Here is a 24372-nt window from a genome sequence, read left to right as displayed (position 1 = left end):
TGTTTCTATTTTGTTTCTCAAGATATAAACCCATGCCCTTCTTGAGCAATCATCAATAATACTCAAGAAATAGGATCCTCCTCCATGAGTTTGAGTCTTGGATGGGCCCCATAAATTTGCATGAAAATACTCAAAAGGTTTTGAGTAAGTGTGCTTGCTTACTCCAAATTTCACTCTATGAGCTTTGCCCAAAACACACAGGTCACAAAACTCCAATTTATGAAGTTTATCACCCATCAACACTTGTTGTTTCTCCAATTCGAGTAGCCCCTTCTCACTTATATGGCCCAACCTCAAATGCCATGATTTTGTCTTGTCTTCCATGGATTGGCTTGCAATAGCTACATGAGATATAACCGTGGATCCATCCAATATGTACAAGCCATTAATGTGACTATCTTTGGCAATTACAGAAGCTCCTATGGCCACCTTCATCAACCCATTCTAAACCTTTGTTGAATATCCCATAAGGTCAAAAGCACTTATGGAAATCAGATTCATTTCCAGTTCTGGAACATACCTCATTCCTTGCAGCAACATCTCATGATTATTGAACATTCTAAGTTTAATCACCCAAATGCCTTGCACTTTTCAGGCTTTATCGTTCCCAAGGAGTACTATTCCACACTCCTTCAAAACAAGATTCTCGAAGTAATGTTTGATTGGACACATATGGTATGTGCGTCCAGAATCCATAACCCAACTTTTTTGTGAATCATCGGATGAAGCAACCAAAACTCCAACAGATTCCTAGCACCCAAAGCCTCTGCAACATCAACAATTTCTTTCACCCGAGAGTCATGGACACCTTTCTCAGGACAATGCTTCTTAATGTGGCCTATCTTATGGCGTCTAAAGTATCGAACCTGCTTCTTGGCCTCTTGCTTCGCCTTGCTTGATTTTCCTTCTCCCTTCTTCCCCTTTACTCTCGAGGCTGCAAGTCCAAAACATACTTCTCCCATATTCTTGGAATCTTGAAGTTTCGGAAACTCCTTGGTTTGGATGGAGGTGATGACTTCTTCTAAAGTGATCACTTGATCTTTCCCATACAGTAAGGTATCTTTGAAAGGTTTTAGGCAAAGCATTTAGAAGAATCACAGTTTTATCTTCATCTTCAAGTTTTACCCAATGTTCTCAAGATTATCAATGATCTTATTGAAATCAACAAGTTGTTCCTCGATGGATCTTGACTCCGTCATCTTGAACGAATAATGTTGTTATTTCAAGCATAATCTATGGGCTAAAGATCTAGTCATGTATAATGACTCCAATCTTGTCCATATTTCGATTGCACTTCTTTCTTTTGCAACCTCTTTTACAGTGCCAAGACACAAGATAATGACACTTCTGACCTTATCTATCATGTTCTTCTTCTCCGCTTGTGATAAGACTGGTGACATACTGGTCTCACCCTTCAAGGCTTCATCACAACCTTGCTGGATTAAGATAGTTTTCATTTTGATCTTCCACAACCTAAAATCGTTTGATATATTGAACTCCTCAATATGAAATTTCGTTGCCATTGTTTCTTGGTGAAGGAATATAGAAGTCTTTGTCTCGTTTGATGTCCCCACTAACAGTGCCACTTGTTAAGTCTCACGTACAAACAAGACAAAAAAAAGAAGAGAAGAGAAAGATATTCAGAGAAACTGATTTTTATTCATTAACCAAAAAGAGAATACATCATGTGTATATGTATTAGAAAAATATGCCACTAGGTAAAAACAGAACCGTTAAACCGGTTATGAGGAGAACCCTATATGAAGAGTCAAACTGCAACAAAAAGGATGCTCTTCTTGGCTATGGTTGATTCGAAGGACTACCAATAAAACCAAGAACCGCTGCAATTTATGACGCAATAAAAAATTCAGATACAGCCAGAGAATTCAATAAAAAAAGCTTCATCATTGCCCGTTCCACCAAAGGAAGTTGGAGGAGATGCTGGCAACAATGCTGAGTTCCCCAGTTGTTGTTATGTTATGCCAATAAAGACATGGCTTTCCCCTCAAGTTAAGGTTTTCATGTCATATACATCTAATGAAACCGGTGAAATCAAGAGCATAAATTTTATAGGAAACGGGGAAAGATAATCACGTGGTCTAGGGCTAATCATCAACATTCAGTTGAAACAAAGAAAGAACAGTAATGCAGAGAAGTTGGATCCAGTCTGTTTTCGTGTAGGAAACATGTTACTGTAGCAATACAGAAGTAAATCTAACAATGCAGAACTGTAAAGTGCCTGTTTATGTGGTTACCCTGACAAATTGAACTCACTACCCTGGTTAACGTTAGCATGCTAAAATCAGGTCACATTATTAACCAAACTAGGATTTAAAACATGATCTACTATGTTAAATTACTTTTTCATCTATTACTTCAGAAATTAAACAGAACAATAACTGAACTTTTTCCTAACACCCATACTACCCATCAACCAATCAAATAATCATTAAGAATACAGCCTCAACGTGTAAGCTTTTGTCATGGAGTCATCTTTATGCATGAGTTGCCTTGGGCCTAAAACGATCAATATGGCACAAACCAACCGATCTCACCATTTCACCAAAACTGCAGCAAAAGATAGAAAAAAAGTAAGGCATAACATTAGCAGAACTGACATGAGCACATCAAACGTGATTTGTAACTGACCGGTCAATGCTATTTCTTGCTCTCTCAGGAATTTCTGCTCCGTTACATGCTTTCTCAGAGCGGTCTATACTCTTTCTTGATTTATCTTTCTTGTCAGCTCTTGACTTTTCTTTATGATCTGTGCTTATCCTTGGCTTTTCTTTGAAGTCAAAACTTCGTCTCAAAGTCTCCTTTAGATCCATACCGAGTCTAGGTTTCTCTCTAAAATCTGTGCTACTCCTAGGTCTGTCCAGTTGATCAGGAACCGGTTCAGATCCAGTTTTTTTATACGGTGGCCTCTCAATAACCACAATAAATTTCCTGAGGTGCTTTATATATTCAGGGTAAAGCTCCAGGTCACAATGACTTCCTCCTTTAATCCACAGGGGTTCGTACTTTTGTATGCAATGTTCCCAAAGTTGCTTCCCGAAGGAGCAATCAACTACATTATCAGCTGTTCCCTAAACGATACATATGTCAACACAAAAGAAAAACCATCTTATTATATATAAAATGGCTCGAAAGTTGAAAGTGATAGGTTGATTGCATTTGGCTACTGACAGAACAGTTGACCAATTAAAAAAGTCTAGCACACTATGTTCCCCAACATCAAATTTAACTGGTCAGCTAAGTGTTCATTTAAATAAGGCATATCTCCATTTGATATCCTAGTTGTACACTATGTATGCATATAAACCACGTTGATATGCTTTCTCTCTAACTTAAGGTCACACAACAAAAAAAACACGTCCTAACAGAATTTGAATTGAGCTGTTTTAAAATTGATAAAAAAGTTGAAATGAATGTAAAAACTCGAATACATGAAAAGGCTGTGTAGAATGATATCACTAATGTAGCATGGAATACCTATAATCTATCAGGTTACAAAATCTAAGCCATGGATATTTTCAGAATAATAGTTCCCACATGAAAAATTAAAAACCTTGTTTTAAGTTATTCAAATTACCAAATGTTGACAGATCACTCCAGAATACTCATAAAGATATGAAACTTCATTTTAGATAACAGCTAAGTCGGTTAATAAAAGAAAGAGTGATCTGGAAAGCCTTACAATTTCTCATTGCATTAGGAAATTCGGAAGTTAGTGGACTGTGGTGAACGGTATATAAAGAATTATAGAAACATATCATCGCAAGCACGACAAATTTGGTAGTCAGAATCCACATATCACTAAGGTCTATTATATCAATAAGAACAACCAGAGACATGTATGCGGTGGCAATTAGGGGATTGGTTTGGGAGTGTATTGTAGCAACCTTCATAACTGGCAAGGGAGGAGCGATCTGTCCAACTAGTGAAATGAAACAAGCAAAGGGAAGAGAGGAAGTAGAGGGTAAGAAACTTTCGTCAGCACAGTGACTTCAGCAGCAGTATGATAGACTTTTAGTTCCAGTGTCCTATCCAAGTACTTTGGCATGGTTGACAAACACATAAATGATGTTTAAAAATCTAAATAGAAAGCTTAGACGGACATCCACAGTGACAACTGTCAAGAATTTTTAAGGAACTGAGGGAAACTTAGAATGGCTCTAAACAATGTTAACAGATCAATACAGCTGAATAAGTTTCAGTCAATCTATTATTGATGATGATGTGATGATGAAGCCGTGAGGGTATTTGAAAAGCAAGAAAATGGAAGAGGACCATCAACTCAGATTACAAATGAGTATATTTCATAAACTATGCGAGATCCAAAACCATCAAGGTCCATTCCATGATTACTTCAAATTATTATTCCCATTCCGTTAAGTACAATGACAGATTATATTAAATACTATAACATAGTAGTTTGAACTGAGCAGACTCACATGAATTACCAGAACTGGACATCTGACCAAAGGAATTTTATCAATGTTCTGCACAAAAAATAGAAAAACATCATTAAATTGCAGCAATGGAAATCTATATGTGCGTAAGGCTCAAATTGAACTACGTAACTAACCAATTTATTTAGCAATGATAGGTACAGATAAAACCTTATAAATGTCAAACCAATATGTCCGCTTCACAGGATACATGACTCGGAGACCAGATAAGATGGGACTGTGTAGAATGACAGCCCTAAGGTTTGGTAAACGAGTAGCCAAATCTGTGGTTGGTCCACTACCGACAGATTGGCCATACAGAATAATATCTTCCTCTTACGCCCCATACATTTCTACCAGGCATTTATATGCAGCTTCTATATCTGCATACGTGTTCTGCTCACTAGGCTGTCAAAAAAATATTCTTCAACTCACTCCCATTCCAGCAAAATATTAAGCTACCTCGTGACATTCTAACTCATAAAACATTGAACAATAATAGAATGATATAAAAAGAAATAAGCAAATATAGAAACCTTCGCTCAAAATGACTTGAATGACTTTGTTCGTGTAAATTTTAAGGTAACTGATTACTGGCATATGTGACATCTCAATTATATAATAACTACAATCATATAATATAGACGTCAACATCCAAATAAAGAGAACAGTTAGAGTATGACGTGTAATTAAGTGCGGAATTACAGTCATCCAAATAAGAAGACATAATTTTAAACAAGTAATAAACATATAATATAATTAATTCATGTCATCATGCTTAGTTACGTATAAAAGAACAATTAAAGCATACTCATTAAACCACAACTCACACACTCACACGACTCATCCGGATTTGTATAACTGTCGCACTATTGGTCGTCTTTGCACTTGCATAGTTCAGCTGGCCCTCCCCAACACTAGCAAGGTAAATCTCCCAACCTGTCTTTGTCTAAATTTAAAGACTATAGACAAGGACCTCCCTCTACTCTCACCACTTACATTGTTCTTCTCTACTTGAGTATGAACAATGCTTTGAGTGTAGGGATAGACATACCAGTTCAAAGTTCCCTACAGTTATACAGAACAACAAAAATACCCCACACATCACTTTCATCCATCTCACCCTGAGATGTCCAATTCATACTCAATTTCATCATTTAAATTTGCAGTCATATTATCACAGTAATTTAACATATCTCATGCATTCACATAAATCACATCACAGTATGCATAACAAACTTTTTGCACACTTAATTCAACCCAGAACAAGAGCAAATGAACTTAGAACCGAACACTATTTGCCGAACACTATTAGGTCGAACACAATTTGCCGAACGCTATTAGGACAAACACTATTTGGATGAACACTATTTGGCCGAACACTATTTAGTTGAATACTATTTTGACGAACGCTATGAGATCAAGCACTATTGGGCCGAACGCTAAAACACCGAATACTATATTAGGACGAACACTGTTTGAACGAACGCTATGAGATCATGCTTTATTAGGCTGAACGCTAAAACACCGAACACTATATTAAACCGAACACTATTAGGTCGAACACTATTTGGACGAACGCTGAGATCGAGCACTTATTAGGCTGAACGCTACCTATGACGATCACTACCTGAGAACAAACATCATCGAGACTGAACGCTACTTATGAACGATCATTACCTGAGAACAAACATCATCGAGACTGAACGCTACTTATGAACGATCACTACCTGAGAATAAACATCATCAAGACCGAACGCTACCTATGAACGATCACTATCTGAGAATAAACATCATCAAGACCGAACGCTACCTATGAATAATCACTATCTGAGAACAAACATCATCAAGACCGAACGCTACCTATGAACTATCACTATCTGAGAATAAACATCATCAAGACCGAACGCTACCTATGAACGATCACTACCTGAGAGTAAACATCATCAAGACCGAACGCTACCTATGAACGATCACTATCTGAGAACAAACATCATCAAGACCGAACGCTACCTGTGAACGATCACTATCTGAGAACAAACATCATCAAGACCGAACGCTACCTATGAACGATCACTACCTGAGAATAAACATCATCAAGACCGAACGCTACCTATGAACGATCACTATCTGAGAACAAACATCATTGAGACCGAACACTACTTATGACGAGTACTACCTGAGAATGAACATCATCAAGACCGAACGCTACCTATGAACGATCATGGGAATATACATCATCAAGACCGAACGCTACCTATGAACGATCACTATCTGAGAATACATGACCAAGATCGAACGCTAACGATCACTAATACATGATCAAGACCGAACGCTAACGACCGAAACCTGAGAATACTTGATCAAGACCGAACGTTAACAATCACTAATACATGGCCGATCGATACTAAATCAACACTTAATCGAACGGTAACAAACTAAAACTTATCCGTACGATATCGATTTAGTCCTAACTGAACGGTAACAACTAACGACCGAATGTTATTTTTCGCGTTCTGCAGAATTATGCAGAATCGCAACCAGACTTCCAGAGCACCATTTTTATCCCCTTTTCCCCACATTTTTACAGCAGTATAGTTCTACAATCTATAGAAACAGATCCAGCTCCCCTTACCTCTTGAAGACTTCCTTTGTAAATCTTGAATCTATCTCTACAAGACTTGCAGTACCTTGGCCTCCTTGCAACTCCAAAAGCTCTCAACTTCACCTCTCTCAGATTTTGCAGCAAGGATTTCACTCCCACAACTGCAGAACCCAATTCCTCCTTTGAATCAATGGGCTCTTCCCTTTAAGAGAAAGAAGAACTGTGCACTCTACTGGATGGTGCTAGCTGGACGAACCTTAGCCGTCCCCTTCCATCCTCAGTGCCGTGTCCACTTAAAAAAATGATGATGATGATTTCCTGGTGACTGGAGCACCCAAAGTGGAGTGATAATTTCTCTCCTAATGGTTGGAACACTTTATTTTTGCTGGACATGCAGAGCCCTCACCATCTTCTTTAATATATATATATATATATATATATATATATGATCTTACAGCATAGCTTTTAAGTTGATTGTTGTAAAAGTCAATACATTTATTATACTGATTAAATGACAACATAAAAAAGGACTCTTTAAATGATTGGTGGATATAGACTATTTACTTGTAACTAAATTAAATTTCTTGTTCTATAGCCGTTCAACATAGATCATCTACTTCTTTCGACTTTACTTAAGTGAATATGTTATTCTATGATTAAAAGTTCTATTCGTAATTCTTTAATTCTATCGTTCTTAACAGCATTCCAATTTTTCTAGGATTTAAAAAAGAAAAAACTATCACATAAGGTAAACTCTTAAAACTTTTTAAAAACATGTACAGACTGACGTGATGCATCTCAGTTCAAGTGATTAACAACATTACAGCTAAATCACACGGTCACTATTTCAAGAGGCATCATACAGAGCTCAACAAACCCATATGATCTAGAGTCTGTTTGAAAAAAAAAATAGAAAAACTTTTAAGAACTTCTCTGTCAGAAATAAAAAAAAAAACTCAATATTTCTCATAAAGAAGATTTGAAAAGCAGATCCAGTATCATGTAAAATAAATAAAAAAACTATTAAGCAGAGAAAAATCCCTTACCTTACCAGAAGACTGACCGTAACCAGAATAGTCATAACTACAAGAAAAAAATGAAAAATTGGTACTGTGAATAGACAACGTGACATGACATTAGAAGTAACAACAACAACAATGGTAACATGATTTAATGTATGTGCAGGGAGTAGTTACCATAAGAGGTTGACTCGGAGGTGGTGACTCAACTCGGAGAACAACTCGTACATACAACCCAGATCGGCGGCGTTGCCGTGGGAATAGAGCAGAGTGGAGGAGGCGTAAGGGTTTGCAATTAGATGGCAATGATGGTGTTCCCTCGTCTGGTGCAGAGCTTCAAAACGTCGACGTTTTCCCTGGTGGCCACCCCCGTCATCTTCAGCTTCCCCGTCACGGCATCCACCCCGACACCGTAGGACGGCGGATTAGGGGGGAAGAACGCGAACTTCGCCGCCATCGACGACGTGACCGCCCCCATTAGTTAATAATTATCTGTGTTCCCAAGTTTGGAATCAATTTGGAAAAAGAAGAAGAGAAGGCGCTGTGTTTTGTGGCCTTGCAATGCTCAAAGCTTCTCCATCAAACTCACTCATCTAAACCCTGCCACCATATGCATTTTGTACTCTTTTCTCAACCCAAATGAACCCCGTCAAGAAATTAACATTTTCCCATATTTTCCAGAAATGTTCCAATCTTAAAGCTCAAAATCCTGGCAAGCAAGCCCATGCCCAGATGATTGTAACTGGTTTTGTGCCCAACATATATGTTGCCAACTGCTTAATTCAATTCTATTGTAAAGGTTCCAATGTGGGATATGCATTCAATGTGTTTGACAGAATGCCTGAAAGGGACGTAATCTCTTGGAATACTATGATATTTGGATATGCTGGAGTAGGGAACATGGGGTTTGCACAGTCTTTGTTTGACACAATGCCTGAAAGAGATGTGGTTTCGTGGAATTCTTTGCTCTCTTGTTATTTACAAAATGGTGCTAATCGAAAGTCAATTGAAATATTTGTCAAGATGAGATCACTGAAAATCACACATGACTATGCTTCATTTGCTGTTGTTTTAAAAGCTTGTTTAGGTATTGAAGACTATGGTTTAGGGCTTCAGGTGCACTGCCTTGCAATTCAGATGGGTTTTGTGAAAGATGTGGTGACAGGTAGTGCTCTAGTAGATATGTACTCAAAATTTAAGAAACTGGATGATGCTTTTAAGGTTTTCCTTGAAATGCCAGTGAGAAATTTGGTGTGCTGGAATGCTGTAATTGCGGGCCATGTTCAGAACGAGCGGTTTATTGAAGGACTAAAATTGTTTAAGGATTTGCTGAAAGTAGGTATGGGGGTGAGTCAATCAACCTATGCTAGTGTATTCAGATCATGTGCGGGATTATCTACATTGAAATTGGGTACACAGATGCATGGTCACGCTCTAAAGACTGATTTTGGATATGACTGTATAGTTGGAACTGCCACATTGGACATGTACGCAAAATGTGGCAGAATGTCTGATGCCTGGAAGGTATTTAACATGTTGCCTAATCCTCCTCGGCAATCTTATAATGCCATTATTGTTAGATATGCTCGGAAAGAACAAGGTTTTAAGGCTTTAGAGATTTTTCAATTTTTACGGAGGACTTACTTAGGCTTTGACGACATTAGTTTGTCTGGTGCTTTGACTGCTTGTTCAGTGATCAAAGGCCATTTGGAGGGAATCCAGCTACATGGATTAGCGGTCAAATGTGGTTTAGAGATTAATATTTGTGTTGCGAATACAATTTTAGACATGTATGGCAAGTGTGGAGCTCTGATGGAAGCTTGTTTAATATTTGATGACATGGAGAGAAGGGATGCAGTGTCTTGGAATGCAATCATTGCGGCTCATGAGCAAAATAAAGAAATAGAGAAAACACTTTCACTCTTTGTTTCAATGCAGCGATCAGCAATGGAACCTGATGATTTTACTTACGGTAGTGTTGTAAAGGCATGTGCTGGTCAGCAAGCTTTAAACAATGGTATGGAGATCCATGGAAGAATTATTAAGTCTGGTATGGGGTTAGACTGTTTTGTTGGCAGTGCTCTTGTTGATATGTATAGCAAGTGTGGAATGCTAACGGAGGCAGAAAAGATCCACGACAGACTGGAAGAGCAGACAACTGTTTCCTGGAATTCGATCATCTCAGGATTCTCATCACAAAAGCAAAGTGAAAATGCTCAGATATATTTTTCTCAGATGCTGGAAAAGGGTGTAATACCCGACAACTTTACATATGCTACAGTTCTTGATATCTGTGCTAATATGGCCACCGTAGAACTTGGAAAACAGATTCATGCTCAAATTTTAAAGTTACAGTTGCATTCAGATGTGTATATTGCCAGCACACTTGTAGATATGTATTCAAAGTGTGGAAATATGCGGGATTCCAGGCTAATGTTTGAGAAAGCACCAAAGCGGGATTTTGTCACTTGGAGTGCCATGATCTGTGCATATGCATACCATGGTCTTGGAGAAGAAGCCATTAAATTATTCGAGGAGATGCAGCTTTTGAATGTGAAACCAAATCATACAGTTTTTATTTCAGTCCTCAGAGCTTGTGCACATATGGGTTATGTGGACAGAGGGTTACACTACTTTCAGGAAATGCTAAGTCACTATGGTTTAGATCCCCATATGGAGCACTATTCGTGTATGGTAGATCTACTAGGGAGGTCAGGCCAAGTAAATGAAGCTTTAAAACTTATTGAAAGCATGCCTTTTGAGGCTGATGATGTAATATGGAGAACTTTGCTCAGTAATTGCAAGATGCAAGGGAATATAGAAGTTGCAGAAAAAGCAGCAAATTATTTATTGCAGTTAGACCCTCAAGATTCTTCAGCGTATGTTCTTTTATCTAATGTATATGCTAACGCAGGGATGTGGAGTGAAGTTGCAAAAATAAGAAGTGTAATGAAGAACTGCAAGTTAAAGAAGGAGCCGGGCTGTAGCTGGATTGAAATAAGAGATGAGGTACACACATTTCTTGTTGGAGACAAAGCACATCCAAGATCTGAAGTGATATATGAGCAAATTCATTTGCTTGTGGACGAGATGAAGTGGGCTGGTTATGTTCCAGATATTGACTTCTTACTTGATGAGGAGGTGGAAGAACAGGATCCTTATGAGGGGCCCAAAGCTACCATTTGTAGTATGAGATAATAATGTAGGAAGCATTTCAAATGATGCTTACAATGGTTTACGGGGGCCTCTTAAAGAGCATCAATAGTTTGGTGGGTTTATCTAGCAATCTGACCACCTCAAACATATATCATAGTTCTCAGCTTGTAATACTCTATATCTAAAGAAATAACATGTGATTAGAGTCGTCAGATGTTCTTCATTTGATTAATAAACCACATTCTCATACCATTGGATCATTATGAACAGATTCATGCAACCATCGATACCAATCTTGGAATCCCTTTTGGTTCTGTGCTCAATGATGCTGTTCGTTTAAGCTACGCTGCACACCTGATGCTTGTATTCCCGGTTGTCTTCTATCCATTGCGGCTCAATATAGATAGTCTCCTCTTCCCTTCATCAAGGCCTCTGGTTCTTGATAACTTCAGATTTGCATCTCTGACTATTTCCCTTATTGGTGTCATCCTTTTGGGAGCAAATTTCATACCCAGCATTTGGGATGCTTTCCAATTTACCGGAGCAATTGCCGCAGTCTGTATGGGATTCATTTTTCCAGCTGCCATCACTCTTAAGTAAGTTGGTTATTGTTATTAATACTTCCAGGATTTTGATTATGGTTGGATCCCTGACATAGCAAACTGAAAATGTACTTAAGCCTTGTTTTTATAAGAAGGTAAAGTGATTTATACTTCTCTCGTAAGTTAAAATCAACTTTTGGAGAAGTCATGTGAGAGGACTTCAAAAAAGGTTAAATGTGTTAGTTGATTTTAACTAATGGGATTTTAACTAATGGGATTACATTATAGATACTAATATCTTCTTCTGCTAGACTCAACTTAATCAACAACTCTTAACATATCCCACTGACACAAATATATATACACAGTCATAAGAAAAAGTTGAGACAGTAAAGTGATTACCTTTTCATTGCCTGGTTTTACTTGCACGTACAATAATATATCAGATTACGTACTTCTTTTATTTCTTTCCCCCACTGACACAAATATATATACACAGTCATAAGAAAAAGTTAGTGCTTCAATTTTATTTATTTTTTTCAAATGGGTGTTGTTGTATTATCTCCAATTTTCTATTGGAGATAGCATAAAATGTACCTCATCATATCAATAAGAAGTTGTTATTATGTTATTATGTTATTGATGTTATTGCTGTTGCTGTTATGTGTGTGTGGGCGTGTCAGCTGTCGTAGATTATCCAACCACAATTTCACATGCTCTTGCCATGTGTTAAGCAACAATTTCGGACTTCTGTGTGAAGACAAACTTAGTTTAGTATTATGTTATTATTAATACATGGCTGAGTGCAATTTAACATCCCACTAAACTGGTTTGATTCCCTAACACAATCATATGGTGCTGCATTGCGCTCTAATCAATTCAGCTCCAAAGTGACCAATTCAATAATTTAATCATCCAGTAGAAAACACAAGGCATGGTAGATATTTTTCAGTCTTGTAGAATTAAAAAGGATAAGAGGAGCACACAAGACAATTTGTACATAGTGCAGATCTTTCGACAAATGCATGAAATGGAAATCAAACCTAATGCAGGTAGCAGATAACTATCTGATATTTCTGTTTGTCTTTCACCCATTTTATTCTATGTATTCACTTACATGTTACCCTAGAATAGAATAGACAAATGAAAATGGAAAGGTATAAGCCATTCTTTATCCCTAGTAATGTAGCATTCATAATTCAATATTGTTCACACCCGTTAGTTCTGTAGCAGTGTTATTTTATATTCTACTTTTTTTCTTTCAGTCTCTTTTTCTCATGTTAAAGTTACTATGTATGTCTATGATTAGATGTACTCGTAGGCTTAGGGTTTTTTTAAAGCTTAATTTGCTATATAAGAGGGGTTTGTTGCTGTATTGTGTCCTTTCTTAAATTATTATTTAAAAGTATTGGCAAATTTTCTATACTAAACCTTTTGTTCTATTTCTCTAATTAATAACTTGAAAGCCAGGTATTTGGCTGTGATTTATTTCACTTTGTGAGTGAATAACACCTTTTGTCAGCTGTATTCTGTTTTTTAGATTTTTACATCTGTCATTATTGCTTGATTTCTGCCAGTTATTTACAGCTGTCACTGCTAGGTTTTACACGAGCTTCTGTAGTTTACAACTTCTCTATATTTTCCTCTCAGTTTTTCTCTTAATACACTTTGTCCTATCATTTTTATCTTCCTAGTTATACTGAGTGCTACTTCTTCAACCCCAAGGCTTTCAGACATTACCTTGTTATGGATGATGTACTCGATGTTCTTTTACTATTTGACACTGTTACTGTTTCTGCTTTCCTTTATTTGTTATAGTTTGTATTTTGATATTCTCAAATAAATACAACCAATTATTAATTGCGTAATTTGATGCGTTGGATGCAGTTGTTGTGAGACATTTCAAGATGCTTCAAAGCTATTAGACGGGCTCCGTGTGTTTGATCACCAGGTCTATGGCGTAGCTCATGGCCTACTTATGGGTCATGGGCAAGGCATATGGGATCAGGCTCAGACTTTTTGATGAACTTGAGCACATGGATTCTTCAACAGCATCTGCATTTTATAATGCTCTGACTGATATGTTGTGGCATTTTGGTCAGGTAAAATTGAGTACTTAGAATATTGCTACTTATGCATATGTTACCTTTGTAATTTTCTACGACATGTGTTGTATTGATGTCTTATCAGTGGAATGATTAATATTAGGAGTTTACGGTAGATGCACCCTTTCGTTTACATTGATCTAACTTTTCCATTTTTTTTCTGTTTTTATAATAAATTGATTTTTGCATCAGAAACTTGGGACTCAAATGGTTGTGATTGAAGGGAGAAACCGAAATGTGTGGAAAGGGGGCTGGTCTACTGAATGCTTAGACCTACATCTGACGTCTTGTGGAGCAGCCTGTGCAATGGTGCATTCATGGTTGCTCGAATTGCGAACCACTGTTTTTGGAGGACAGAAGCCACCTCCTATATTGAGGTTTTGAAGTTTTCCCTCTTAAGATTATTGTTATCCTTTAATTAGATTGGTGAGGATTGAAGTTGTAATCATAATCTTTTTGCAGCATATTAACTGGATGGGGCAAGCATAGCAAAGTAGTGGGCAACGGTGCTTTAAGAAAGGCTGTTGAGGCACCCCTGAATGGCATTGGTGCACCCTTTCAGATAGCTGAGTGTAATTTGGGGAGGTTTGTATCAGACGGAACTGAAGTAGCTGCCTGGTTGAGACAACCCAGCACCCTGAATGTGCTACTTCTCCATGATTACATTGTTTATTCTCAACCAGTTGAGAGAAACCAAACATTTAACATACCATCTCTTGGAGCTTTGTAATGATCAAGTTTTTAAATCAAGATTCAAATTATGAATTGCAAAGTTCATTTTGAAATCATGAATTGTAATTTGTATTGCACCGTGAGAGTAAGAGAAATGAAAAGTAACTTCAAATCTAAGTAAAACTTCTATTCTGGAAGAACGGAACCGAGACAAGGAAGTACTTATAAAAGTACATGAGACAGATGAAGTACCGTAATAATTAAACATGGTAAATTTTAGAACTGCTACTTGATTGAATTTCTTACATGAAAAATAGTGAAATAAAAACTGCCATTGTTGAATTGTGATCCATGTTAATAATATGAAATTACATAAATTCATTCAGGTACTGAGATAAATCATTTGATGTTCTTATTGAATAAATCAATAGCTAGAGGAGAATATAAAGTATTCTAACATTTCACCTTAGGCTAGACCATGCAAAGTGTATGTTACATCTCTAACATTTCACCTTAGGCTAGACCATCAAAGTGTATGTTACATCAAGACCCCCAACCTATACAGTAATGATATAGAGTTCAGGTCGATCATGAAAACTATCTAGCAGATAAATGGAAATTATAGACGGCATTCATCAGCAAGATAATAAACACAGCAATCACTTGTCAATTTCTAAGGGTAACCTTAAACTACACAGTACAAAGTTTCAGTTCGGTGCAGGGGTTGATCTCTTGAATAAAAGGAAAAATGTAGAAGACTTGGGCATTTTCATCATTTACATACATATCAAACAAGAAGCATCTTTACAACCCTATGCATGAAAGGAAGAACGAAAGAAAAGAGTGAAGGTGATAACTATACAGTAGCCAGAGTTACAGTAGCATTTTGGTTTGCTATTCTCTTGCAAAAGCCAAACAAAAACTATTCATTATTGGATCGGGTGCCTGATTCAGTTGACTGTGATTTCTACTCCTATTGCTCATCATTTCGAAACTGTTGTATTAGTTACGGTAACATTTTAATAGATTACAAGCTACTTGCTTTTCCTTATCATACGAAGCATGAGTACTTGTGTTTTGACATCAGGTTGAAGACCACTTTCTAGCATTTTTGTGTAGACCTTATTTGCCAAGTTAACATTACTGCGTAAGCACAACCCTTGAATGGCAGCGTTATAAAGAGTGGCATTTGGCATGTTCTGCTGCATAAAGAACAGATAACAGAAGGTCAGATACATGACAGACCAGAAAATAAGGTTAATTAATTAATACTCTAATTGAATTTATAATTAGTTATCTCAATAAAGAAAATTTGGATCCTAAATATCCATGTACACATACATAATACTCAAAATGATTTGCACATGTAGCTGTGAGGTGGCTCCTATTTTTCATAGGAAGACCAAGAAGTACTAAATTTAACCGTACGTTGCCTTTCTCAAGGCTAGGTTTTGAAAGATTACTATCTTCTCGAAATGATTTTTGAGAATGCTTCCAACAACACTTGGCTAGTACTAAATGATAGCCTTTTTCATAATTGATATAGTTTGCAGTTCAAAAATGTAACAGAAAAATCATAAATTATTATGATGTTTAAGAATGTTTGCAATAGCACTTGGTACTAAATGATACCTCTTTCCGTAATTGACATCATTTACAATTCATAAATTGGCATTGGTCAACGGGCTATCTCTTTCAAAAATGTTTTTCAACTGAGAAATATAACTATATCATCCATAATTCTTCTAACAAACTAATTCCAGACAAATATTGCTTAGAAATTTTAAAATGCCTTTTACTCACATTTAGGATTTCTTCCAAGTTTTCCCAGAGATTTCCTCGAACACAGCATCTAACTACAGACAAATAAGTAAACAAGTTTGGACTGCACTTTTGGTGAACCATGTGCTTGTAAACCTGCAGCGCAATTGATGACTTCCTTGCAAGCTCACAGGTCCTGATGACAAGATTATATGACATTGTCAAATTGGACAGTCCAGAGGCTTCCATTTGCCACAAAATTTCTATAGCTCTCTCCCACAACCTAAGCTTCGAGCAAGACACTAAAACAGTATTGTATAAATGAATAATGAATTGGGATGTTTGATCTCTTTCAATCATCTCAAAAAGCTCAAGAGCTTTGTGATGCCTATTAGCCTTGTTTAGTGAACTTAGTAGAGCATTGAATGTATATGCATCTGGTTTAAGGTCCAATGATTTCATTGTGTTGTAGATCTGAAATGCTTGCTTGAGTTCCCCTGCTCTGCCAAGTGAGTTAATTAATGCATTGCATGCAACTAAGTTTGGCTTAAGTTCACCCTTCAACATTGTCTTAAAGACACTTAATGCAGCATCCCATTTTCCCTCCTTAGCACATACACCGATGATAGCATTTAATATATTGTTGTCTGGTTCAAACCCCTTTTGAACCATTTCAAGGTAAGCATAAAAAGCAAGGTCACTTTGGTCACATCGTACAAAACTATTGATCAATAGGCGATACGTCACACAGGTTCCAGCACACCCATTTTCCTTCATACTCTTCCACAACTTCTCTATTTCATACCAATTGTCAACATTTATGCAGATAGATATCATGGTGTTGTAAACAATTGCATCAAAATCCTTCTCCACATCACATTCACTTTCCAGCTCTCTGAACAATCTAAGAACTGAATCGCAACAATGAGCTTTTGCATGTGCCATAAGAATCAAGCTATAAGTATGTCCTGTAGTTATCCCTTTTGCTATAGTAAAATTGAACACTTTCAAGCAATCATCATACCACCCATTTCTGAAAAGGCTAGAAACAAGAGAATTACAAGCATGGATATTAGGAGAAAGACCCGATAATTCCATAGACCTGAAATACTCCATTGCACTTCTAATCTTGTTAGTTCTGCTAAGCACCACAATCCTATTAGACAACACATTCTCATCCATCTCCTCAAGAAAAATTGCCCCTTGCTCCATTATTAGTCCCGTCCCCTCTGAAGCTGATAAAGTAGTTTCCACATGTCTAGAATAAAGGTGTCCACCATCGTCTGCTTCTCCCCAGGGAGCCAATTCCTTCTTCGCCCCAATATATACATCTCCATTTGCTCTTCTTTCGGCATTGTTGCTAACAACATTACCATCTTGTGCTCCTCCCCACGGAGGCAATTCCTTCTTGGCCACAAAATATGTATCCCCATTTGTTATTCTTTCAACAGCATCATCATTATTGTAGTCAAAATCATCATCACCATCATCTGCTTCTGACGAGGTAGGCAATTTCTTATTGGCCACAAAATAAGCACCACCATGTGCTCTTCTCTCAGCATTGTCATTACCATTGTTATTTCCGTAATCCTCTTCATCATCTTTGACTACTCCCCAGGGAACAAATTCCTTATTAGACACAAAATATGAATTAACACTTTCCATTCTTTTACCATTACCATTATTATCATCCAATTCGGGATGTAGTCCCTCCTTGGACACTATAGATGTACCAAACTCTTCTCTAACTTCAATAATATCATCATCAACATCATCATCATCATCATCTTTTTCTTGTTCTTCCAGTTCCACTTCTCCCCAAGGACACAATTCATCCTTGGACACTATAGTTGTATCAAATTGTCCTCTTCCTTCAATATCATCATCACCATCTTCCAGCTCTACTTCTCCCCAAGGTGGCAATTTGATAGCAATATAGGCTCTGGCCCAAATTCTGATGTGTTGAATGGGCCTAGCAATGACAACAGAGGAAATATGAGAGAGAGGCCTAGTAGGGAGCACAATATGCCAAATTATCTCCAGGACTACATCACCAAGTAGAAAGATTTCTAGTATTTTCTATTTTGTCAGTATTCACTATATTTGCTGAGCTGTACTTTCTGTTATTGATGCTTTCTGTTATTGATGCTTTCTGTTATTGATGCTTTCTGTTTCCACAATTCACGGGTAGCCAATCATTGGTAACGTGAACATTGTTAAATACCCAAACTTGAAATGAATAGAAAAAAAAAGAAGAATTTTCATCATCTTTCTCTGTTAATTCTAGGAGGCTCCTTGATCCTCGAAATCAAGGCAACTTATACCTATCAATTTGGTGCTTTCATTGCTCCTCTTCCCATGGCCGAACACAACACACGCTCTAAAACCATTGACGATGCAATTCTCCGCCTCACCCAAAATCAGTCCGCCCTCACCACCTCCCAAAATGAACTCAACACCAAGCTCGACTCCATCATTGCTCACCTCTCCCAGACCGACATCATCAACCCTCAAACCCAATCCCCATCCTCACCATCTTCAACTTCCTTCAAACCTCACATGAAGCTCGAGGTTCCCCGATTTGATGGTCATGATGCTACCGGTTGGATCTTCAAGATCACCCAATTCTTTGAGTACCACTCTACACCCGAAGAGGATCGACTCAAAGTGGCTTCCTTTTACATGGACGGCGCCGCCCTCAGCTGGTTCCAGTGGGTTCACAAAAATGGCCTGATTCCGTCTTGGCACAATTTCCTTCAAGCCTTGGAAACTCGTTTTGCTCCTTCTTACTATGAGGATCCTCGTGGCCTTCTGTTCAAGCTCACACAAAGCGGTACGGTTAATGATTACCTTACTGAATTTGAACGATTGGCTAGTAGAGTTGTGGGTCTCCCCCCTTCATTTTTGTTAAGCTGTTTTATTTCGGGTCTTTCTCCTGAGATCAAACGGGAGGTTTTGGCTTTGCAACCACTAACCTTTACACAGGCTGCTGCCTTGGCTAAGTTGCAAGAAGATAAATTTCATGACCTGAGAAAAGGTCCCCGGAATCGCTTTTCGTTTCAGCCCTCCCCGATTTCCACTTCTCTGCCACCGCCTCAGGGGCGCTCTTCCTCCCCTCTGCTACCCACTCCTTCCAAGACCAACTACAAAAAGCTCTCTCATGAGGAAATGTTAGCTCGTCGTGAGAAAGGCTTGTGTTACAACTGCGACGAAAAGTTCCACCCTGGCCACAAATGCAAGGCACGTTTCTTTCTTTTGGTTGCGGAGGAAACAGAGGTTGATAACACTACCCTTTCTGATTCTTTGGCAGCTCCTGACCCGGATCCTCTCCTTGCCCAAGATATACACAATGAGCTCTCTTCAGCCCAAATTAGCTTCAATGCACTTTCAGGTTTAACGGCACCAGAAGCCCTTCGTCTTTTGGGCCTCATTTCAAAGAAGCAAGTAACTATTCTTGTGGATGGCGGCAGCACTCACAACTTCATCCAAGACCGTGTAGCTAAGTTTCTTAACTTACCACTGCAACCCACCCCCACACTAAAGGTGATGGTTGGCAATGGTAGTGTTATTGAATGCCACCAATTTTGTTCGGCTGTTCCAATTTCCATACAGGGCCATATTTTCACTGTTGATCTTCATGTTTTACCCATCAGCGGTGCGGATGTAGTATTGGGCATCCAATGGCTTAAAACCTTGGGCCCAATAGTGACTGACTATTCTCAGTTGACCATGCGTTTCGACAGAGAGGGCCGTACAGTTGAATTAAGTGCAACCTCACCTTCTGGACCTCAACACATTTCCGCCCCTCAACTCAAACGTATTTACGAGACCAACTCTGCAGCAGCTTATTTCCATATCCAGCTTTCACCCACATATTTTCCATCTCAACCATCTACAGTTACCCTTCCTACTCACACACATCCCCACCTCTCCTCTATACTCCACAAATACCAATCACTCTTCATTTCCCCCACCTCTTTACCCCCAACACGCCCAACCGACCATCATATACATCTTTTGCCCCACTCTTCTCCTGTCACGGTGCGCCCTTACCGCTACCCTCATTTTCAAAAGTGCGAGATTGAGAAACAAATTGAGGAACTCCTACACACAGGGCTAATACAACCAAGTCACAGCCCTTTTTCCTCTCCGGTCTTACTTGTTAAAAAAAAGGATGGTAGTTGGAGATTTTGTGTGGACTTTCGAGCCCTAAATTCCATCTCTGTGAAGGATAAATTTCCTTTACCTACTATTGATGAACTTTTGGATGAATTAGGTGGTGCAAAGTGGTTCTCCAAGTTGGATCTTCGCCAGGGATTCCATCAAATCCGAATGCACGAGGCTGATATTCATAAAACTGCTTTCCGCACTCACATGGGCCATTACGAGTTTCGGGTCATGCCTTTCGGCCTTTGCAACGCCCCCTCTACTTTTCAAGCAACTATGAACGAATTGTTAAAGCCATTTCTTCGCAAATTCGTCATCGTTTTCTTCGACGATATCTTGGTTTATAGCACCACCTGGGAGGCCCACTTAGACCATCTGGAGCGCACTTTTCAAACCTTACTTCAGGGTCAATTTTTCCTCAAAGGTTCCAAGTGCCTTTTGGCTCAACAGCAACTTGAATATTTGGGCCACATTGTATCGGCACAAGGGGTGGCCGCTGATCCTTCAAAAATTCAAGCCATGGTACAATGGCCCTCCCCAACAACCTTAAAGGCTTTACGTGGCTTTCTTGGTTTGACAGGATTTTATCGTCGTTTCATCAAGGGATACGCTTCTATCGCTGCTCCATTGACAACTTTATTAAAAAAAGATAGCTTCAACTGGTGCTCTGCTGCCCAATCCGCTTTTGATCAGCTCAAGAAGGCAATGACCGAAGCCCCGGTTCTGGCCCTTCCGAATTTCAAGCTTCCTTTTCAACTTGAGACCGATGCATCGGGTTCTGCTATGGGTGCCGTCCTGATGCAACATGATCATCCTATTGCATTCTTCAGCAAGCCCTTCTGCCCTAGACTACTTCGTTCTTCCACTTATGTCCGTGAATTACATGCCATCACCTCCGCTGTGAAGAAATGGCGCCAATACTTATTAGGCCATCCCTTTGTTATTCTCACGGACCACCGTAGTCTTAAGGAGCTAATGTCCCAATTGATTCAGACTCCTGAGCAGCAAGTTTATCTTTCCAAGTTGTTGGGTTACGACTATACCATACAGTATAGAGCAGGAAAACATAATGTGGTTGCGGATGCCCTTTCTCGCCCCACTGATACTGTGCAGAGTCACTTTTTCATCCTTTCTATGCCTCGCTTCATTTTCTTGGATAGATTACGCCAATCTCTTCAAGACAGCCCTGACTTTGTTTCACTGTTGGCTAAGGTGCGACGCGACCCTGCTTCTTTCCCTCTTTACAGTATTCATAATGATCTTCTCTTGTATGATGGCAAGATATGGTTAAATCACGACAATCCTTTTATCCCTCTTCTTTTGGAAGAATACCACACTACACCCTTGGGGGGTCATATGGGCCTATCCAAAACTATGGCACGTATTCAGGGCAACTTCTTTTGGAAAGGTATGCGTTCAATTGTTCATACTTTCGTCTCTCAGTGTTCCACCTGTCAGCAGACCAAATATGAAACTCAGAAACCAGCTGGTTTATTACAGCCCCTACCACTTCCACATGACACTTGGGAGGATCTTTCTTTAGATTTCATCACTGGATTACCTCCTTCCTTGGGCCATTCTGTAATTCTTGTGGTTGTTGATCGGTTCTCTAAAGGTGCTCATTTTGGTACTCTCCCCACTCATTTCACTGCATTTAAAGTTGCCCAACTCTTCATGGACATGGTTTGCAAGCACCATGGCATCCCACGTAGTCTGGTTTCGGACCGTGATCCGATTTTTATTAGCAGATTCTGGCGTGAATTGTTTCGTTTATGTGGTACAAAGTTGCGTATGAGTACATCGTACCATCCCGAAACTGATGGGCAGACTGAAGTTCTCAATCGCATTTTGGAACAGTATCTCCGCTCTTTTGTGCACGACCATCCTTCCCACTGGGGCAAATACATTTCCCTTGCTGAATGGTCTTATAATACTTCAATCCACTCTGCTACTGGGACCTCTCCTTTCCATATTACCTTTGGCAAACCTCCTCCCTCTATTCCTTTTTATTTAACAGGATCCTCTTCGGTGGAGGCAGTTGATTCCTTACTTACATCTCGCCAAGTTCTTCTTGATCAGTTGCGTGCGAAGCTCGAGAAAGCACAACTGACCATGAAAGCAATAGCAGATCGTCAACGCAGAGATATCTCTTTCCAAGTCGACGATTGGGTTTATGTTCGTTTACGACCATATCGTCAACGATCTCTTCATTCCCCTACCACCCCGAAGTTAACCAAGCGCTACTACGGTCCCTTCCGCATCACTGCTCGCATCGGCCCTGTCGCCTATCAACTCGATCTTCCTCCGAGTTCAAAAATTCACCCTGTGTTTCACTGCTCTCTTTTAAAGCTGCACAAGGGCCCCCTTCCAACTACCCCTACCAGTTTGCCTCCTCTGGCACTAGATAACAAGCCTATTATCGAGCCACTTGCAATTATGGGCACCAAAATGGACTCTTCTACCTCACCACCTACTAAGCTTGTTTTAGTCCAATGGAAGGGACTTGCACCTGAGGATACAACTTGGGAGCCCTGGACGGATCTCATTTCTGATTATCACCTTGAGGACAAGGTGCCTTTTGCAGTGGTGGGTATTGATAGCAATATAGGCTCTGGCCCAAATTCTGATGTGTTGAATGGGCCTAGCAATGACAACAGAGGAAATATGAGAGAGAGGCCTAGTAGGGAGCACAATATGCCAAATTATCTCCAGGACTACATCACCAAGTAGAAAGATTTCTAGTATTTTCTATTTTGTCAGTATTCACTATATTTGCTGAGCTGTACTTTCTGTTATTGATGCTTTCTGTTATTGATGCTTTCTGTTATTGATGCTTTCTGTTTCCACAATTCACGGGTAGCCAATCATTGGTAACGTGAACATTGTTAAATACCCAAACTTGAAATGAATAGAAAAAAAAAGAAGAATTTTCATCATCTTTCTCTGTTAATTCTAGGAGGCTCCTTGATCCTCGAAATCAAGGCAACTTATACCTATCACAATTCCTTCTTGGACAAAAAAGAATTGGCATCAACTATTTCTCTCCTCTCATAAACAATATCAGCAACACGTTCTTCTTCTTGCTCCCACAAACCAGAGTCAACAACAGCATGAACCAAGTCCCTAGGCTTTGGAGGGGATTCATGAAACCCTGCTGACCCATTTGAGTATTTGGGTTGTGACAAGAAAACAATGCCAAGGTATCTATCACGCGTTTTCACATAAGCTTTGGTACGAATAGGAGCACTGAGAAAGGGAGAATAAGAAAGCTTGAGAAGATAAGTGTGAAACTGAAACGGGAAACTCAACAAAAGGGGCGTATCCATATACCGCTATGGAGGAACCACCGAGAATAAAACAACAAAGCATGACCCACTGCATGAAACGCTAAGAATCTAGAAAAAAAATGGAAACTTCCAGAAATTGAGAAAGAAAAAAAGCACCAGCAGCTATGTCTCTCGCAGAATCAAGAAGAAGCTTTGGATAGAGGCTTGGTTTAAGATGAATCCTTTTCATGTGAGCCGTTGATGTTTGAGAGATTAGATGAACGGCAAGAACTCACGCAATTAGCCTTGATAATGTGATGTTGGATGAAGATAATACTGAGATATTTTTTTTATTATTATTATTTTAAGATATGTTCTTCCACATTTTTACCCACAATTGATAAAATATTAAAAGTTATAAAAAAATATGAAACTCGAATTTTATTTAATTATTTTCTCTCTTAAGTTTGTAAGTTTAAATAAATTTTAACTATTACAAAAAAAAAATGCGTTTAGAAGGATGTTCTCGACATTTTCAAAATGTTATTCATAATTAAATTTCAATCACAGTGGTTTCATTATAAGTAACAATGAAACATAAAAAAGAAATTGTAAGTTTCTTGTT

The 24372-nt window shown here is 38.7% G+C and overlaps 3 protein-coding genes and 1 pseudogene across 3 annotated transcripts; 2 read left to right on the top strand and 2 right to left on the bottom strand.

Moving 5' to 3' along the window:
* Positions 1-1292: 1292 nt before the first annotated feature.
* LOC148204993 (uncharacterized) lies at positions 1293-7435 on the bottom strand. The gene is made up of 5 exons (XM_088101670.1): positions 7090-7435; positions 4626-4862; positions 4458-4505; positions 2650-3089; positions 1293-2568 (listed from the first exon to the last, which is right to left on the bottom strand). Exons 2-5 carry the CDS (start codon positions 4665-4667, stop codon positions 2496-2498), a joined length of 603 nt encoding a protein of 200 aa, XP_087957796.1. The 5' UTR covers positions 4668-4862; positions 7090-7435; the 3' UTR covers positions 1293-2495.
* Positions 7436-8557: 1122 nt separating this feature from the next.
* LOC148204992 (pentatricopeptide repeat-containing protein At3g02330, mitochondrial pseudogene) lies at positions 8558-11594 on the top strand (annotated as a pseudogene).
* Positions 11309-14631, top strand: LOC148204991 (pentatricopeptide repeat-containing protein GUN1, chloroplastic-like). The gene is given in 7 exon segments (XM_088097702.1): positions 11309-11401; positions 11505-11830; positions 13471-13593; positions 13664-13789; positions 13791-13878; positions 14074-14258; positions 14344-14631. Coding segments are annotated over 7 exon segments (1209 nt in total). The 3' UTR covers positions 14612-14631.
* Positions 14632-15197: 566 nt separating this feature from the next.
* On the bottom strand, positions 15198-23961 carry LOC148204990 (pentatricopeptide repeat-containing protein At3g29290-like). Its single transcript, XM_088101676.1, has 3 exons — positions 23482-23961; positions 16357-18256; positions 15198-15755 (listed from the first exon to the last, which is right to left on the bottom strand). Exons 1-3 carry the CDS (start codon positions 23805-23807, stop codon positions 15588-15590), a joined length of 2394 nt encoding a protein of 797 aa, XP_087957802.1. The 5' UTR covers positions 23808-23961; the 3' UTR covers positions 15198-15587.
* Between the last annotated feature and the right edge of the window lie 411 nt (positions 23962-24372).

Source organism: Vigna umbellata, chromosome 1, assembly GCF_029865625.1.
Source record: "Vigna umbellata cultivar VRB3 chromosome 1, Vumbellata_1.0, whole genome shotgun sequence".
In the NCBI taxonomy this organism is placed as follows: Eukaryota; Viridiplantae; Streptophyta; class Magnoliopsida; order Fabales; family Fabaceae; genus Vigna; species Vigna umbellata.
The sequence above is the reverse complement of the archived record's forward strand: the minus strand, read 5'-3'. Positions and strand labels throughout refer to the sequence as shown.